The sequence below is a fragment of the Populus euphratica genome, unplaced genomic scaffold (assembly GCF_000495115.2).
Source record: "Populus euphratica unplaced genomic scaffold, PopEup_1.0 scaffold179.1, whole genome shotgun sequence".
Classification (NCBI taxonomy): Eukaryota; Viridiplantae; Streptophyta; class Magnoliopsida; order Malpighiales; family Salicaceae; genus Populus; species Populus euphratica.
The window spans coordinates 171,735-192,292 of NW_011500059.1; the positions used below are offsets into that span (position 1 = coordinate 171,735).

At 29.7% G+C, this 20,558-nt stretch overlaps 2 protein-coding genes across 2 annotated transcripts; one reads left to right on the top strand and one right to left on the bottom strand.

Moving 5' to 3' along the window:
- Nucleotides 1–8,919: 8,919 nt before the first annotated feature.
- On the top strand, nt 8,920–11,016 carry LOC105107996 (sigma factor binding protein 1, chloroplastic-like). Its single transcript, XM_011002126.1, has 2 exons — nt 8,920–9,584; nt 10,493–11,016. The coding sequence occupies exon 1, from the start codon at nt 9,117–9,119 to the stop codon at nt 9,582–9,584; it is 468 nt and encodes a 155-aa protein (XP_011000428.1). The 5' UTR covers nt 8,920–9,116; the 3' UTR covers nt 10,493–11,016.
- Nucleotides 11,017–14,729: 3,713 nt separating this feature from the next.
- Nucleotides 14,730–18,344, bottom strand: LOC105107998 (nudix hydrolase 16, mitochondrial-like). The gene is made up of 4 exons (XM_011002127.1): nt 18,070–18,344; nt 16,445–16,559; nt 15,854–15,937; nt 14,730–15,222 (listed from the first exon to the last, which is right to left on the bottom strand). Exons 1-4 carry the CDS (start codon nt 18,138–18,140, stop codon nt 14,920–14,922), a joined length of 573 nt encoding a protein of 190 aa, XP_011000429.1. The 5' UTR covers nt 18,141–18,344; the 3' UTR covers nt 14,730–14,919.
- Between the last annotated feature and the right edge of the window lie 2,214 nt (nt 18,345–20,558).

The following is a 20,558-nucleotide window of genomic DNA, read 5'->3' on the forward strand; positions in this document are numbered from 1 at the left end:
AAAGAAGATAGAATTGTGTTTAGAAGACATAATGATTATTTTTGTATCATGTTTAGTTGATAGTTGATAATAGACAAAATTAGATAAAAAATAAAAAAAATTATTTTATTCTTAATATATATTATTGTCAAACTTGTATGTTTTAAAAATTAACAATGAATGAATGAGTTTGACATAAACTTAAAAAGTAACAATGAATGAATGAGTTTGACATAAACCATAATTTATATATATATATATATAAGTAGAAAAATTAAGGAATTCACCTCTTATGCTATATCAACCCACGTCACGATCTTAGTTTTAAGTTATTCAAAAGTTTATGATGATATAAGAGTTTACTTATGTATTATTTGCTTCCTCATTATTTTTCATATAACCTTTTTTTATAAAATTAAATTATACAATAATATTTTAAAAAAATTGAGAATAATTAAAAATTTAAATTTGATATACATAAAAAATAAAATATTATATATAATTTTTTAAAAAAATTATTACATTTTGATTTTGATTTTAAATTCAGGACATAAATTTTCTAAATTTAATTCCAATTAATTAAAAAAAATTAAAATTGATGCCAGGTTGAAAAAAATACACGCTCTATAAAAATTAAGCAAAATTAATTTAGGCTAAATAATTTTATGGGTATAAGATCTGTTAATATTCTTATTTAAATATACATAATGATAACAATTACAATATAATTAAATCACTAAACAATTAATTATCTGCAAATAATCTTTCCAATATGGCACACAACTCGTTTACAATCAATCGGTAACATATATACAATTGTAAGAAAGAAAGAAAAAATCATTCTCCTGTTTATTATTGTCGGGGTAACAATGTTTAAATTTATATGAAAATATAAAAGAATAATTTGAAATAAAAGAATAAAAAACATTAATTTTTTTTAAAATTATTTTAAAATACAAAAGTAAACTTCTGCTAGTGACTGTAGCCAACAGGCTTTTTCATAAACTTCTGCTAGTGCTAGTGACTGTAGCCAACAGGCTTTTTCCAAGTGTAAAAAACATGCAAAGGTAAATATTCAAAGTGTTGTTTGGCCAATATTATGAACTATTGAGAGCAATAGAATTCGCATTATTCATTCACAGTACGCAATTTAGGTACACAGAGGTCCCTCCTTCTCTCCCCGCTCTCTGTTATTAATTGCTTCTTTGAAGGTGCAGGTGCGATCCTTTCAGTGGAGCTGCTGCAGTGGTGGCTGAGCACTAGCTTAGCCTTCATTTTTAAGCCGCCTGTTCTCATCTCTCCTCATGAAAATAGTTCTTTCATTTTTTTTTCCACCGCGATTGGATTAGTTCTTTTTTTAGCATACAGGAAAATTATTTTGTTATTGTTAATATTTTTTATAGTTTTTTTTAACTATATGGAAATTAATTTAATGTAATTTAATTGATTTTTTGATTTAAAAATAATATTAATAACTAGTAAAAATATAGTTTAATTCATAAAGATTAATGAGAATATTTTTTCAAAATAAATAATATTGAAATGATAACATATTGAAAAAATCCAAGCTAACCCCAAGTTAACATGTCAAATCTTCAACCTGAATTATGAGTAATGATAACCCCATATAAAATAAATTATAAAATTTAATTTTTAATCAATCCAATATTAAAAATTTAATTACAAAATAACATGAATATTTGACTTAATTTAAACTGTCAAACTGTAATAATTATATAAAAAACAAATCAAAATAAATTATGAAACATAATTTTTAATAAACTCATTGTTGAAAGTTGGAGGTTAAAAAATCAATCTAAAAATAGGACATAATAACATAATCTAAGTCTATTTGGGTTAACTTGCAAAACATACGACTCGAGTCATAAGATCAGGATAATCTTATCGAAAGCAAACCGAAATAAATTATAAAGCTTAATTCACAATCAGCTTTATCCTAAATGATGAAATTAAAAAAATATCAATTAAAAAAAACTTATGTCAATCAGGTTAACCCGTCAAATCCACGATCTAGAAGATCAAGATAATCTCATAAAAAGTAAACTAAAATAAATCAAGAAGCCTATTTCTCAATCTAAAAGATAAAATTAAAATATATATATATCAATTAAAAACAACTTTATTGAGTTAAAGTTGCCAAACTTGTAATATAAGTTATAAAACCAAGCTAAATATAATAAATTATAAAGCTCGATACTTACTAAACTAAATATTAAAGTGTGAAATTAGAAAAATAAATATAGCTTTAAAAGGAAAAATAACTAAAGAAAAAAAATTATTAAAATAAATAGTATTTTGTGAGGTGTTTTTTATTAAAATAAATAGTATTTTGTGAGGTGATGCATAATAAAAATACCATCTCTTTTAGTTTATAATATAATACTCATTTCGAAATAGTACAAATACGACTTCTTGTAGTATATACTATAATATTTATTGTATTTGATAATATAGTGCAAAATACTTTTATAAAAGTATTTTTTACTTTTAGATATATCAAAATATCTTTTTTAATATTAATATATCAAAATCATCATAAAATATTAAAAAAATAATCTCAACTTACCTTTTTATTTGATGATTTTTTTTGGGTATGAATTTGACATCTTTATATCAAAATCATCTTAAGAAAATATTCATATAAAAAACATTTTTAATCATATTATCAAACCCCCAAAAATCTTGTTAGTATCAAACACCTACGAGTGTGGATAAAAATAATCGTAATACACAGCAAAGGTCACAGAGCAATAAATCAAGGGGCTAATTAATGCCTCGGTGAACTCCTTAGATAGCTCAATACTTGTTGAGTTTAGAGCATAGACTTTCCATGAAAAAAGAAATGCGAGCTAGCTTTCACAAGAAACGTGGTTTCTCTCTCTATGGTATACATGCTTCATATCAGATGGTCAGCTGGTCAAGGTGCTTGGTTTGATTATTTTTCACAACCAAGGAAAGTCAAGGCACGTGAGAGATCGAGCAGAAATGCCCCAGCTTGCATTTCTATTGCGTGTGAGATCCTACACTGAACAAAACCCTATAATATTCTCAACCAAATTTATTTATTTTCTTGACAAAACTAGCATCATGTCTTCACAAATCCTGGCTCTAAATTGCTAGTTTTGTATAATTCCAACAAGGGATATATTTCAAAGGAATTCTTTTGCTTTGAAAAATATTAAGGGACCGTCTGTGTGTGTCTATGGTCCCTTAATATATATATAGTAAGGGACCATAGACACACACTGACGGTCCCTTAATATTTTTCAAAGCAAAAGAATTCCTTTGACATTACTACACACACGGTTTCTTAATATTTTTTAAATTAAGATAGTTTTTTGATATAATATTAGAGTTTTGATAATCAAGCAGTTATGAATTTAAATCACATCATCTCTATTTATTTGATAAAAATTAAATACATGGTAAAGTAGATCTATACTGTTAAAGAATAATATAATTCATATCTTAGGACCTTACCTAATAGTTTAAATTATTAGATTTAGATGGTTCTTTAACATAGTATCAGAGCCTTGATGATCAAATAGTCTTAAATTCAAATCTCACTATCTTCATTTATTTGATAAAAAATTAAGTACAAGTTAATATAAACTTTTATAAATTTCAAGTTTAAAAAATTTTCACTTGAGAATGTGTGTTAGAAAATAATATAAATTATATTTTGGATATAAATTATAAATTTAAATTTTTTTATTTAAAATAATATAAATTATATTTTAAATTTTTTTTTATACTTAAATTTTAGATTGAAATGATTTTTTTTTTTAATAATAGTTAATTAGTGAATGGAATGCAATTGATGACTTTTCCAAGTTACATATCTGTCATTCAAACGTGCTTACGAAAGGATTGCATCAGAGAGCACTGGCTTCCTAGCAAACTCTAGAAGATAACAATTTTACGGAAAATTAATGGCCATTGAATGGTGGTGGCAATGGAAAAAAGAGAGTTAGGACCATGAAAAAGACAAGACTCGTACGTATTAATTTAGCCAAGTCATTTATGGTACAAGTTCTACGATAAGATAATGCTTTGAAGGCGTTTTGGAGCGAAACAAAATCCCATGTGGATCAATGGCGATCACTAGACTGTCAATATCAAGTGCATTATTATGACTTTTGGGAGTGAGTTGAGTTTTCGTCTCAGCACTGCAGATAATTTTGCTAGAACATATTTTATATACATATATATATATATAGAGAGAGAGAGAGAGAAACACACACACACACACACACACACACAACAACCGTTTCCTTTTCTTTTTCTTTTTCTTGACTTGAAATTGTGCTTTCTCGGTTGTAATACATTGCGACAACATATAATAAGCCCAATTTAGAATTAAAGTCCATAAGACAACTTGTGAAATGCTCTTTATTCATGAGTTTTTTTGGTATTTATTGTCTTATTATAGATGGCAGAGCCTTCCCCACCAAATTTAAACTAACAAGAATTTTAAGAAATTTCTTATTGCTAACAAGATAATTTAATGGAAAAACCTATTTTCTAGAAATTAACATATATTGTTTTGTAATAATCGAGTGTGTTGATCAAAAGATATTAGTCATTTTGAAGAAGATTCCTGAAAAGTTGAATGATTGTTTACATGAAAATAAAATCATTGTATTATAAATGAGATAAGAGAAAATGTAAAGAAATATAATTGAAAAAAAAAACAAAATTAGTGATAAAAATCAATAATTTCATTCATACATATTTTTTCTCAAGAGGTAACATTACATATAATATTGAATATACATTAGTACTGATACTATTTTCACTACCATAATTTTAAGATTTATAAACGAAATTTTTTATCAGTATTTGCATTACCATTTTGTTGGTAATTAATTTTTCAACAGAATCACAGACGGAAATACTTCGTTGATGAATCGTGTATTGGTAATTTTTTGTCTGTCGATAAATCTGTTGGTAATAAAAATATTATTATTGATGGATTTACTGATAAAAAGATGAGCAAAAAAAATTACCCGATTTATTTCATTGGTAACTCCTCTAAAAAAATATCGTATGTAATTCTGTCAGCAATTATTTAAAAATATCTTTTTAAAAAATCTATTTTACAAAACTATAAAATAATTAAATTAATATTAATCAACACTCTATAATACTCAAAATGCTTAGAAAAAAGAAGAAGAAAATCAACTCAAACAGACTTGCAACAAATAAATAACATGAAAAAATAAATTCAACAAAAAAAACCATATGAAAAAAATTTAAAAATCCTACAAATAAATTAACTAAAAATTGATTTCATATGAAAAAGATCCTATAACAACATTCATACAATTATTAAGAACAAAACCAATTAAAAATAAAATGAAAACAAATATAGTAAAAAATAAAAAAAGAAGAATTTTTTTTTAAATGTAGTTGCAAATAAAGCTAAAAAAATTCATAAAATATACTAATTAAAAGAACTAAAAAGAAAAAATAAGAAAGGAGAAGAAGACATACCTAAGCACGAAGAAGAAAAGAAAAATAATTGAGGAGAGAAGAAAAGAAGAAGAAAGGAGACGAGTTTGTTGTGAAATTAGAGATTCTAAACTTTTTATTAGAGCGTTTTACCAACAGATAATTAAATATTAATATTTTTATTATTTCATTGTGATTTCATTTATAATATTTAATTTAAAATTTAAATTTAATAAAAAAATTTAGAAACTGTCAAATATCACCAATGAATTTTCAATTCATCTGTGATTTTGTTTGTAATATTTAATTTAACCTAATTTTTTTAGAAAACTACAAAATAACATTGATGAATTTTTAATCTATCAGTGATTTTGTCTATAAAGAACAATAATTAACAGAACAATTAAAAAGTGAATAATTTCAGAGCTCTCAGTAAAATATCAACTGAAAATTCCGTTAGTGATTCCTTTTATAATTGACATGATGAATAATTTTCATAGTTTACCAATGATTTTACTAATAAAATTAATTCTTTTGATAAAAAAGGACACGCCATCATTTTTTTTGTTTTTATTTTTTTATTTTTTTCATTGTAATTTTTCGGTAAATACTTAGGAAATATTTCTGTTGGTAAAGCCGTCAGCAATTTACCAACAAAAATCTTTTCCTAGTATTTTTGTTTATATTTATCAAATTTTTAGTAGTATTTATATATATAATTATGGATAATTATGAATTATTTAACAAACTACTTGTCGCTCTAATAAAAAAGAGAGAGAAGCACCGAGGAGCTTGGCCTAGTGATGGCAGGAGTATCGCTCCTTCCGCTGCGCATGGGTTCGAGTCCTGGTGTTACACGCCTGTCAGCCCCGCGCTGCCTTACCTGCCTGCTGGGTTTGCAGGGTATTCAGTGGGCCGTGGGGATTAGTTGTGGTGCGCGCAAGCTGGCCCGGACACCCCACGTTAATCACAAAAAAAAAGAAAGAGAGAAAGAGAAAGACAGGGGTTAATCTCCTATTTTATCATATGTTATATGAACATTGGAAGCTAATATATATTACAATACTACCATTTCTTAATTGACAAAATTACCGACATTTACTAACTTAATTAGTTAATTATAAGTTCGAAGAACAAACTTACACTGTTGAAAAATAAATTTATAAGCATTTAGGTATAAGCAGCTCATTTTTCTTCTCACGCTTTCTTCAAATTAAACAACCATGCTGAAGAGCTTTTATAAAAATGTTGACTTAAATTTAAAGGAGAATTTTGTATGTGTATTTTTATGTCTTTTTGAAAAAAAAATTTGTTTGTTTAAAATGTAATTGCTGCAAATATTATATTTTTGTTTGATTAAAAATAAAAGACTTTAGTGAAATGTATTTATTATGTTTGGTTTATGTATGGGATTCATGAGAAATTCAAAGACGTTTACTATTACACCCTGATGACTTAACTTCTACAAGATCAAAGAATAAACCTAAATTTAGAAAGAAAGAAAAAACTAAAATATTGAATAAAATAATAAAAGATAAGAGAGATTAAGTATTAAAAAATAAAATAAAGTTTTCAATCGCTAGAGAATGCTTAGATTTCCCTTGAAAAAACGCATTCTCTAGTTTTGAGAAAATATGATATTAAAAAAACATTAAATCACTTGAAAAATTAATATTTTATAACGAAACAAACATAAATAATTCTCACATTCAAAATATTTTCAGTAAGGAAATTTGAGACTACTTGAAACTAAATGCCTCTTTAGATGCCAAATGTAAAACACAAGAAATTTAGAGTATATTTAATTTTACCGTAGCTTTCATAATTATCATTTTAAAAAAAATATCTTATAAAAATATTTTTGATTAAAATTAATTTATTATTTATGTGTACTAGGTTAAAATTATGATTAAAATTAAAATAAAATAAAAAATAGTTTATTTAGTTAAGAATATTTTTAAAATTAAGATTATATATATATTGATATTTTTAATTTAAATATTATAGACTTAACTGTTGTTATTATATCATGAATTAAATAACATTTTATATAAATATTTTTTAGTGTTCCATTAAATTATATACAGTTCTATCACGTATAAAATACATCCGGTAAATACTATAGTTTTCTTGGTTTTTTTAAAAAAATAAGAACACAACAACATTAGATAAAATATAATTAGGAATAACATTGAAATTGTGATTAAATTTTATAAATGTTACATTATTAAGTGATCTCTGTTTAATTTTTACAGTGTTTTTGAATAATGTTAAACATTATTTTTTTAAATAAAATATAATTAAAAATTAAAAAATAATTTTTTTATTTTATTACATCAAACTCAATTTAATATATTTATTTTCGCACCAAACCTAATCCTACTAAAATAATAAAAAGATACTTTATTATTTATATAAATAGTAAAATTACTCATCACTGTTCATTTAAAAAATCAATAAAAAATAATCCCCCCAGGAGAAGCAGCGAAAATCGCTGCTCTTCTTCCTTATTTCAAACACAAAATAATAATGAGATTTATAAACATTAAATGATATTTTAATTATTACTAAATAATTATTTTATGTGATTGACTTTTAAGCAGAAGCCCCAACAGTATGAAACAGCCACTTAATACTAGAGGTTCTATGACCAATGGTGGTGATGATCAACGCTGGATCATTAATGAAGCCGAGCCCAATCAAGCCGGCTACCGCCATGATGTCATCACAGGAGGATGAGATGACGTCATACACATCTAACCAGCCTTCTGGTGAACGCCACGTGGTGGAATTATCGGCATACAGATAACTCCAAGCTCCCGCTAGCCCATAGCTTTCACGTGAACCTCTGGCGCGTGTGAGCACGTCTATCGCTGTCTTCCTAACTAATCACATAATTGACTCGAGTGTAAGTGTAATGATATTTGATTGATGATCTATAATTAGTAGCGAAAATCAAGGGAAAACTAGATCCATGAAGCAAGATGAATATTTGAATATACTCCCAACATTATCATTGGCTTTTGAACTCTAAACAATATTATAAATAATAAATTTTTATATTAATTTGATTTACAACATATATATCTATATATATGACTTTAAATAATATATTTAAATTTTATCAAAATATACATAGTTTAATTACGTGAAAGTTGTTTCGAGATATTAAAATTAAAAGGGTAATTATCAAGTAATTATATTTTTTTAAATAATAGTTATTTTACTTGTGAAAAATTCAAATTATTAATTTTAAAATTAAGAATTTGGATTTACCTGAGAAAACCATTAATATCGTCTTATAATCTTATTTATCCATCCATATGAAACTCACAACAACGTATTTTGTCGTTAGTCCTCTCAAAATATATACTATTTATCAGCATCAATTGGTTTTTGAAAAAAAAAATCTATATTCTTGTGGAGGCAGTAATGGAGACGTGCTGTGTCGCGGTTGGTACTCGTATTCTCACCCAAAGATTTGTCGTTTGCTTCAATTTGCATCATCAGAACTTCTCCGTTCTGAGCATCAAGTTCTCTCTCTCTCTCTCCACCTTTTTCTTTCCCATAAAACTCCTTTGCATTGCAGCCTCAAGAATCTCTTTTATAGGTAAATATACTGCCACCCTTTTGATCTCAGAGCTTATCCAGCCATTACAGTCATGAACAGCAATCATATTGACCTGGTAGGTGGTGGTGTGCAAGAAAGAAAGGGAACAAAAATAGCCAGAACCAAGAAAAAGCCTATGAAAGTAGTGTACATATCCAACCCTATGAAGTTCAAGATAAGTGCATCTGGATTTAGGGCTTTGGTTCAAGAACTCACCGGCCAAGACTCTGAATTGCCAGACCCTACTAAGATTGTGGACGATGATGATCATGGTGTCGGTGGAAATAGTCGAACGGTTTCAAATGCTTCAAAAACTGTTGTTGATGATCACTATGCACTAGATGTCCCCACAAAGGATCCTAGTCAAGAGCAGCCTGAAAGACAAGATGCTCCATTTGAGTCTTTCGATGACGTTTTCATGCCTCAAATGTTAGAGAATGTTGCAGGAATAATGCCATCAAATTCATGGTACGAAGCTTACTCATATGGATATGGTGAGAAGCCTTGCAATATAGTTTGATTAAGCTCTCTTTGGTGGCTTCTGTTGTTATCTGTGGTATGGTTGTTCCATGTAATATGTGATTAATCATGTAGTTCATGTCTCTTTGTGGGGGAAATTAACATTGCTCGATGTAGTTAATTTGATGTTGAAGGGGATTGCAACTAGCTAGCAAGAAGTGTTCATGCTAATAACAATTTGCTTCCTTTATCTCTACGAGTACCAATTACTTAACTTTCAAGTGTGTTTAATTTGAGTAAGATCTCTTACAAGTTGTGCTGAAGATTCAAGCATAAGATCCGAGCTAGGAGAAGTGCAAGAAACATTGTTATGGGACCCAACTTACTTTGATCTTATTAACAAAATATATAGAAACAAGCAAGGTCCATCACAAAAGCTCCAAGCAGAAAATAATAGCTATAGCTAGCTAGGATATGGAAGATCCAACAATGAATCCAAACACTCCTAAATCAATCTTGAGCGGTCGTTCTCTGTTGAAAATACAGTTACCTAGGGACCTAAATAAAAAGTTAATGGTTCAACTTGTGCCTCTTCCAAGGAATCCTCAAAAGCTATTAAGATTTTGATGGTGAAACCTCGTCCAAGTGATCAAGATATTTTAATCAAGGGAATAAAAAATAATACAATATAGTAAATTAATTATACTATTTGCTTGAAATTAAGTAGCCTCAAATTTCCAGCAGAGCAATGATAAATTAATGAATTCATGATCTGATTGCTAGCTAGCTGGGCCAAGAGATAGATTTATTGTACATCCACAGGGAAAGTTGCCCAGATAATGCGGCACAGCACTGTAGTTGTTTGCGAGCATAGCTTGGTTCCCACTTTCAATGTACGATTAGCTTTGGAGATTTATTAGGACTTGTCTTTTGTCTAACTTCATTTCTTTTTCTCTCTTACCTTCTAGGGGTTCATTGAATCCAGTTTAGGAAAAGATTACTGTTATCTGTCCGGAGAGGATCGGAAGAGACTGTACAAAGTCCACTGGCTAGCTAGCACTCCCTCTCTCTTCCACACAAGGGCAGATCACACACACTCTCTCTCTATTTGGATGCATGCATGCATGCATGCATTTTTTCTAAATTATATTTATTGTGCCTTGCTCAAGTCCTTCCTATTTTTAGCCCAGTGGACAAGTGGGAATGAACTCATAAGACATGTATAATAGTGGCAAGGTGTCCCACGGCCAGGTTGTTTTGTCGCGAGTGACGTTTTTATCTGCAGGGTGTGCACGGGTATTTTCGAGAGAAAAAACTGAGGCAAAAAACCAAAAAACTAGCTCTAGCTCATAATAGACCTCGACTGTTCTGAGCAGCCATCATACTGGAGTTGGGGAGTTGTTTTTTCTACACTTGCCAGCCACACTCTGTACGTGCCATGTGGAATTAGTGAAAGTTTAATACAATATTGGTAGCCACAAATTCTTTTTTATCAAGGATTTCTAAGAACACTCAGATTTTTTCTGGCCTGTCTATTGATAATAACACTTACGAATTGGAACACAGCACATATTTTAATGCAATTGTGATGCATGAGTAGATTAACTTCTCTATACCATGACATATATCTTTTCCCAGCTGCCTTCCCTTTTGCTTTGAAATGATAAAACCGAGTTGCGAGTCTCTCTACAGATTTCATTCGAGATCATGACTTACAAATTTTAAGTTGACTTTTTTAAATTTATTTGTATACAATAAAATATTAAAAAATAATATAAATTATATTATATAATTTTATTTAAAAGCTAAGATTTTGAGGAGATGATTCTTTAATATTTTACTAGAATTTTATTGATCAAGCGATTACTAGTTTTAATTTTATTATTTTTATTTTATTTAATAAAATTAAATAGGATATAGTATAAAGTTTTAAAAATTTTCATTTAAAGAAATATATTGAAAAATAATATAAATTATATTTAAAAATTTAAATTTTTAAATAAGAAGGTTATTTGACATGAAAATATCTTAAAAATAATAAAATTTAAAAGTATAATTTACATAAAAAGTGATTTAGATTAAGCTTTTGAAAAATGGAGATGTATACCATGAATTAAGAAGAATAAGTTAAAAGTTCAAAAATTAATTTGAAAATTATAGAAAAGCTGAACATCATCATGCTGATCATTGAGAAATAAACCTGTTTCATAAGATTATAGGGGAAAAAAAAAACTACAAGCCATTATAGAGGTACCCGTCCTTGTAACTCATTGTACTTCAAAACTTGATATGTGAGGAGGGATAAATTAAGCTAGAAATTTGTTTTATAATCAGGCTACCACACTAATTTTTCAATCTACGTGGCTACAAAAAAATACTTTAGAACAAGGTTTGAGATTGATTTAGGCTTGAGAATTATGCCCGAGTTGTGACTAAATTAAAGATCCCAAAGTGGGTTCCTTTATAGGAAAAGGAGAAAATTTGCAGTCCTCCAGCTAGTGTTTCTCAGGCTACGAGGAAGAAGGACAAGGGCACCACTGAATTTATTGTTATAACAGCGGGTTGATTCGTCTCAGTTTTTATTTTCAGAATATTGTCAGCCAAATAAGTGTGATGTGAAGGCTGAAATAACAATGAATTAATATCTCTAAAGTTGGCAACGAATTAAATGAGCTAGCAGGCTTGTTTATGTTCCTTGCTCATGAAATTGCTACTCAAGATTGTGGGTACTGAGTGATCCCTTTTTTCTTTAGAAAAATTAATACAATTAGATGAGAAAAACAAAAGTTATTCTAGACCTTGTTTACATTAACATATGAATTAGAGGAATTAAGCTTAATTAGTTTAAGAAATTAGCCAATTAACACTATTAATTGATGCAATATTAATGTCATGTAGATAAATATTCCTTTCCAACGTCAAAGTAGATAAAATAAGCAGAAAATTCTGAATTTAATCAAGTTTTATATGTTTGGTTGGATCTAATTAGATATGCCATGCTATTTACATCCAAATTTTTATAATCTTGAAGTTTTTTTTCACCTCATCTCCCCTTACAATCAAATCTAAAATTAACGATGATAACATAGAAATTGATTCCACTTGCCACGTAAACAGATAGTTAAGATCAGTACGTGGTCGTTGAAGCAGCAAGTGAACATAAATACATAACCTCCTGACTTGAGAACATGGTTTGTGTGTGTATCTTACATTAATTACATGGTTGTAGCATTCAATGGTGTTGTATAGCTTTGTTTTTGTATTTTTGTATTTAACTTGAAAAAAATATTAAATTAATAATTTTTGTTGTGTTTTAGATGTTTTAATATCGGAAATTTTAGAAATTAATACACTTTCAAAATTAAAAAACACTTAAAGAAACAATATATATCCTTGAAAATCACGTAGTTGTACCTAGGCAAGGGGAAACAGACCGTTGCGTCCTCGCCCATCATGGAGGAATTAAATGCCAGGAGCAGATAAGCCAGTAATGCCCTTTTGAATCCGGTGGTCGAAAACAAGAACACGTTCATGACTTAACAAGCACAAGAGCAATACCTTTATGCATCTTGCTTTGAACAAATTAGCTTACGGCCGTAAAACCAGCAGCTCATGGTGGAAGTTTGAATAAATTGATCATGGAAGACTATTTTCCTCTGTTTTTAGGAGGCACGCAGCTGCCAATCATTGGTCTATTGTAGGACTAGCAAGCATTCTTCAATTAATATTCTGGTGTACCAATCAATTAGGTTAAACTTTTTAAATGTATTGTTTTTTTACTAACGATTAGGTCGTAATTAATTAATCCCTTGATCAACCAGTTTGCTTAATCAATGTATCATTTTCCGATGCATGCATGTGACTATATTTTTTTCTGGTTAACCGATTAATTAGGTTGCGGTTAATCCCTTGACGGACCAAGTGCTATACACGCTCAGTTTTTCTGGTTCAAGAAAATGACATCCTAGGTTCCATGAAAAGTAGCAAGTGTCAAACCACGCATGTGACGCTAACTTCATCGGCATTATAAGGATTTGGTCCTCAGGAGATGCAAGAAACCAGAAAGAGAATATATGAAATCCCAAAGAAGGAGGGTATTTGTTTCTCCTGAAAACATTTTATTATGCTTGGTAAATAATAATAACAATATAAAAAATACCATTATAATAGAATGATAATAACATGTGACCGCGACAACATAGCGGTACTAAAAATGACGATGAAGATAGCAATGGTGGCGGTGAGGGGCTGTTAGTGATGATGACGGTCATGGTGGAGGTCACAGGGCGGATGTTGAGTGGTACTTAAATGATGGGGTAATGTAGCATAGAGATAAAAGACAAACAATTAATACTGATTTTTTTTCAGTGAGAAGAGATGTCAAGAAGTGTGATGGAGGAATACTTTATATATTTACAAGAATGAGTTGATTTGATTCAAATTCCTGGATACGCTAATTATCATATTTACCTGTATCTTTCCATTATACTTCAAATATAGATTATTAGGTATGACTTATGGAAAGTATAGATCTGTATTGCAATATTTCAGCGTCAAATTTAATATAAATACAAAATACAATCTAACTATTTAATGATGGTAACAAAGAGATGACAATGATTGTTAATATTAGATGATATTGTGAGTGGATTACTGTTTTTAGAATATTTTATAGAACTTTGTAAGTTAATATTTTTCAACTGATCAATTTTTTTTATATAAATGTTTTATAAAAATTAAATAAAAAATATTCAAATTAAGACTTATGAGGATGGAAGGTTCGGAAATTAAGGAAATAGAATATAAATTTTTAATGCCTTGTTTTCAAGATTAAAAAAGAAAAGAAAAGAAAAGAAACGAAAGAATAATGATTAAAAAAATAATTTCATCAATTGGTAATAAAATTAATAAATGTAATTGCTATGGCTGTGATAAAGGCGGAAAACGAGGAGAAATAGTAGATGATGAAATAGTAGTAATATTATAGTAATAACAATAATAGAGTGATGATGCGATAATATGCATGCTCCTCCTATAATGATCAAGGAATGCAGCCATGTGTGGCCGCAAGGCAGTTTCATTCTCTGAAGCATGAATCGAAAAAAAATTAACCTACATCTTAGCTTCTCTAATTCATGGAAAGCGAGCTTTTTCTGTGAAACACATTAACCAATGTAGAACGAAGAAATGAGCAGCATCAAGGAAATGAACAGAAGGACCCAAAATAGATTTCCAGTAAACATCTCCCTGCATGCCGAAAGCACAAGCATTTGTAGTGTCCTATACCTAACCCTAGAGAGAGAGAGAGGAAAGCACCAAAATCACCTTCGGACCGGTGCTTCTTCTACATGGATGAACTACTCGAATGCTCTTTATCTTCATTTTTTTGGTCCTATTCAATGCTCCCCCGGAGATGAAGCTGACGAATTTACATCATTGGCTTTCTTTGATCTGCTAACTATTTGATCATCAAGCCATTTTGTAAAACCTTCCTCGAGGGCATCTTTCATCCATTTATACCGACAGCACTCTCCAGCTTCAGCAATGGTAAGCCAACTTCTCTGTCGAGTGTTCTGTTCTGGCCAACATTGGAGCTCCTCTTTCACAAGCAAAGCAAACATGGAAGCTTTACACAAACCTTCTGGACTAAACTTGTCTTGGAGGGTTTTACTTTTGAATTCGTATTGTCCCAGAAAATGCTGAAAGACAAAGTGACCTAAATATTAACAAAAGGAACGACAGATCATTTAGCATGCCGCAAGAAAAGAAGAAGCGGGATTGCCATAAGATGCAGAAAAGGAGCTAAGCTAAGATTGATCATGGCAGAACCATTCTCTGATATCTCTCTAAAGCAATGAAAACCAAATGTCCAGTAAGGCATTTAAGATCGTAATGAAAAACAAGAAGAACAAAAAACACATACTCGTACCAAGTTTCTTTTAAGCAATTACAAATGGAAGTTCCTGATTATGCACCCACCTAGAAAAACTGTAAGTGAAGTTACCAAAAAAGTAAGCATTATCAATAAGAAATACTGACATTACAGTTCAATAACAATTTATGCAAACAAATCAAGTTCTTTGTTTAAATTAGTACTTCAGAATTATGCACCCATCTAGAACAACCACAAGATATGCCTTATGAGAACGGAAGTACAAACAGAGATGTATCATCCGTGGATCTAATTCATTCTGATGCATTGCACATGTTTCTCCTCAGCCCTAGGACCTAAAGATCAGCACATTAATGCCAATGCACATGGCAGTAACCATTCATAAATCAGAGTTCCCTTGAACAATCAAATGGGAGGATAAGTTCACTTTTTCTTACCAGCAAATCACCTCGAACTCCAGCTTCTTCTAGAGCTTCCCGTGCTGCTGCCTCTTCAACAGTTTCATCATTTTCCCAGCCACCCTATAATCATAAAGATACCAACATCATTTTACATTTATGACATTGAAGGGAAATGTCGATAAAAAACTGAATCTAAATCATGGCAAACAAAATTGCAACTACATATAATTGCTACTTCACAGCTAATTAATCAAAACAAGCTTATAACAGTATGATTTACAAACTACCACCACATATTTTCAAGAGCTAGAAGACTTCCGTTGCCTATTCAATCTTCTTTGGTAAAGAACAAACTATCTGTGCATGTGTGTGACTGTACTTATCTGGCCCTGGAACTTAATCCATATTATGAATGACCTTGATTCATGTCATGAATGACAAGGCAATTAAAGGAAGTCAAAGTTTCTTTCCTTGCCTAGCATATTTTTGCTAATCCAAAAAAAAGGGAACTTGAAACAAATAACAAATGGAGATAACATAAAAAAGAAAAGAATAAATGGAGCATCTTGAAGTCTTTTATTTTTCTTGTCAGACAAATGCATTAATCTACTTCTACATATAAAATACCTTCGGGAAGAGAAGACCAGGTCCACTGTTTGCGTTTATCATTAAAACCTCAACAACTTTCTCAGATTTGCCATCCTCGTTGTCCGCAAAGCTTCTGTACTTAAAAGGAATGCACCTGCAAACGACAATACTAATTCAAATTAAAAAATGATTGAAAACATGTTTAAGCTAGAAAAAAGAAGACCCTCATCCGATTCTCCATAAAGAAATGACTAATATAGAAGATTTAATGCCTATGATCATCCTGTCATTTAATTTCAAATATGTGTTTAAAATAACAAATAAGAGAACTGTTTATAATTTTTAAGTGTCCCCTCTTGTTCTGACTAAAAGAATGCGTGCATTTGAAAAATGATTCTGCAGGAATGTAGTGTAGGAGTGCAGAACTCATCAACCCCGGCAAATGTAGTGTCTTGTGAGGTTTCAATCTGCAACTAAACGTTAGTTGAAGGGGTCCACACACCATAAACACTAGCCTGTATCACCATGTGTTTTAAGTTATCAAGTTATACACTTAACCATGATTGGTTCTTGTAGAAACTGATGAAAAATAACCATGGGAAATGGGGAAAAAGTCTGTCCTTCTCATAGGAGCAGAAAAATTGAATAGGATCCAAGCAATGAAAGACTCCCATTTAGACGTCATAATCGAACAAGTGAAATTATTCATTACAGCAGGAGCATGTGCTCCCTCGGACAGTAGGTGCAATGAGCCCATATGGGGCGGTTCCTTTTCTTGCACGGGAAAGCATCGGTACAGGTGCACTGACGATCCGTCATCAATTACAAGAACAGTCAAATCTACTAACCAAGTCGGGGAATTTAACACAAGGTAGTCAAAAACCTTATTCGTATGGACATATCATTTGAACACTGCAATTGCACTATCATTCTGTTTTTCACCTTTTCTAACCATTTTCCACTAATATACAGAAAACATAGCAAAACTCTGCATAATGATTCGAACACAATGATTAAAGCTTCGCTAAGTACAATCACATCACAATCCCATAATGATTCGACAGCACATAAAAGTCAAGTCTTTAAAAAAGCAAATGAAATAACAAGAGGAGAGATTTCACTAACAGTCTAGAATCATTAGCAATAATCAAATCAAAATTTCTTATCATAGAAAAAGCACAATAAAATGTAGTTTCCTCATCCATCATTCAAATTTTGATGCCACCAACAGTCTTAATCATCAGCAACAGTCACATCAAAAAATTTTAACGTATTAAAAAAAATGCCCCCGGAAATTTAATTTCTTCACATTTTGATGCCATTAACATATAAAATCATCAGCAATAAACACATCAAAAAAAATTTACATGTAAAAAAAATGAAATGAGCCATAAAATTTAATTTCTTCATTCATCCTTCACATTTTACACACATAATTGATTCTTAATTTCTTAAACAACCCATTCAAAAGAATCAAAAAATCAACTAGACCCATCAAAATATATCAATTCATAAACCAGCAGTGCCGAATATTCCTCCAATAAAATAAAAAACAAAAACCCCACCATGCATGCATTCAAACAAACAGAAAGCAGTGTAAAAACATAAACTACCCACAGGACATTACCATGCGATGACTATAAAGAGAAAGATGCGAAAAGTACCCCGCGACCAGCCGGCAACCGGCTTCATAACGTTGCTGTTGGCGGCCAGTGCGAGCCACCAATTCTGTCATTTGCTAAATATGGTCCAAACTAAAAAAGAAGAAGAAGCAAGAAGCAAGAAAATACTGCTACGAAAACAATAACATCTCGATTTTGCTAAAAAAAGAAAAGCATGGAACAAGAATCGCACACATAGTTGATCTCTCTCTCTCTCTCTCTCTCTCTTTCTCTCTCTCTCTAAAATTCAAGAAAAGTTACTGAATTCTTGTTTTTCCTTTCCCTTTCTTTTTGCCGCTAATTATTTTTCTTTGATTCTTCATCGTAACCGCCAGTTACTGGAACAGCCGGTTAGCCGGTTGCAAGAAGAAAAAACGAAACGTTTGTTTGATGCTGGTGGGGTTTTTGTAACCCAGAGAGACTTCCGACATGGAAGCACTCGAAAGGATCGATTCGAGATAAAAGTTATTTGGGTGTGTAGTTGGAATTATTTTTTAAAATATATTTTATTTAGAAATTTATTAAAAAAATTATTTTTTATTTTTAAAAAATTTATTTTTAATATTAATAAATTAAAATAATTTAAAAATATTAATTTAAAATAAAAAATTTAATTTTTTTAAAATATAAAAATAAACAACCAAGAGGTAAGTTGTATATTATGTGGATTAGGCCCTCTTATGTTTTTTTTTTTATAAAAAAGATTATAATAAAATTAAAACATTATCATTTTATTAAAAATAAAAATCTTGAAGTAAAACCTGCTCAAGCCAAAATTTAAATTAACCTAACGAACTGAATCTTATAGCTAATTTTGCTAATATTCTAACTGAATAAATTTAGGAAGTGTATTAAACAATAATAAAAAAATATTTTTTAAAAAAATTAATTTTTAGAATCATAATATTAAAACAATTTAAAAATATAAAAATAATTTTTAAATAAACTATAATTAAGACACCCAAAACACCCTCTTCAATATTGATATACTCTGCTCAAGCTCGGGTCATCACACATGCAGGTCCATTGAGCTTGAGTTATTGAACTCGAAAGCTCATTCCGAGCTCGAGCTTCAGCTTTCCGAATCATAAAGTGAAATCGAATTGATAATAATATATTAATAAAAATATATATATTGTACATGCTAAATATAGGAGTCATGTGACATCTTTTCCCGGGGGTCCCTTTGCCTCAATACCAAGAAAACGATAGCTGAGATTTTCTATCTATTTTTTATATATATATATATAAAGTTCCTAGTAGATTGCACCTGCCTAGGCTACGGGTACTAGCTCAAGAATCTCCTCTTCTCAAGCCTTCCATATAGTCCTGATAATTTTTACCTTATGCATTTTTAACGAGAGAGTTTTTCTATCTAAAGAATTATAATAAATGGTGTTCAATGTCATTAATATTGATAAAAATTAAGTATTTTTTTGTTATTATAAAATAAAAAAATAAAAAATATTCGGTTATTATATCAAGACAAAAGAGAAGGAGACATTAAAAAATCCACTAAAAAAATAAATATTCACTCTAAAACTATTTCAAAAATAAATTTATTTTATATTCCTATCTTAATCTCTTTAATCAAATGGTTTTATTCTTTCATATATATGTTTTTCTATTCTATAACAGTAACTAAACAAAACTTTTTTTTTTCCTCAAGATTCTTGAGTTGGGATTTAAGAAAATAAATAATTTAATTATCGAAACAAGTAAAACATTAAAAAAAAATGGCAGTGTTTATTTTATCATGACACATGATAAATGATTAGTTTTATTAAATTTTAACATTTATATATATATATATATATATATATATTTTGTTTATAAAATATTTTCCAAATAAAAAGTTGAGTCACAAAAATTAGAAGCTACTTTTGTACCAAAACACCCAAAGGGCTAAGAATAGTATAAGGTCCCTTAATTTCTCTCGGCCCTCAGGTTCCCGTGTTTAGAGGATGCAGGAGATAAACAATTCTAATCTCTATTTTCTAGCTCGAGAGAGAATTAATATTTTCTCTAACCCCATAATTTGATCCCTAACTACTGCAAGATCATCATAGCTAGTTCATGATTCTGTACACAAACTAGAATTAGATGATGGGTTCTCATATAATAAAAAAATTCGTCATGCAAAGTTCAGATTTTCTTAATTGGATTACAAGACAACTAATTATCCTTATTAGGTATCATAATAAGGATGCAGATTAATTTAAGAGAATCATAAGCTAGGGATTAAGGTTAAGACCACCATAGCTCCAACATTAGGTCAAATTGTGAGAGTGATAATCTTAATCATAAATTAATCTCTTAGTCCCAAGATGTGACAGATGTCTCATTTACACTATCACTTTTACAAAAATGAGGTGCACTCAAGCGTAAGAATAAATTACAGTTCAAATATTAAATAAAGTAAATAAAATGTGGAGGAAAAAAATTAACTCAAACATTTGTTTCTGGTTTGAGAAGAAAAAGGAGCGTCTCCT

Bases quoted from the DNA above. Each gene is read 5' to 3' on its own strand.
- LOC105107996 (XM_011002126.1), top strand. From the start codon at position 9,117: ATGAACAGCAATCATATTGACCTGGTAGGTGGTGGTGTGCAAGAAAGA.
- LOC105107998 (XM_011002127.1), bottom strand. From the start codon at position 18,140: ATGACAGAATTGGTGGCTCGCACTGGCCGCCAACAGCAACGTTATGAA. The intron at 16,560-18,069 runs GTACTTTTCGCA...TGTCGTTTGCAG, and splicing joins GGTTGCCGGCTGGTCGCGGG to GTGCATTCCTTTTAAGTACA. The intron at 15,938-16,444 runs GTATTTTATATG...TTATGATTATAG, and splicing joins CTGGTCTTCTCTTCCCGAAG to GGTGGCTGGGAAAATGATGA.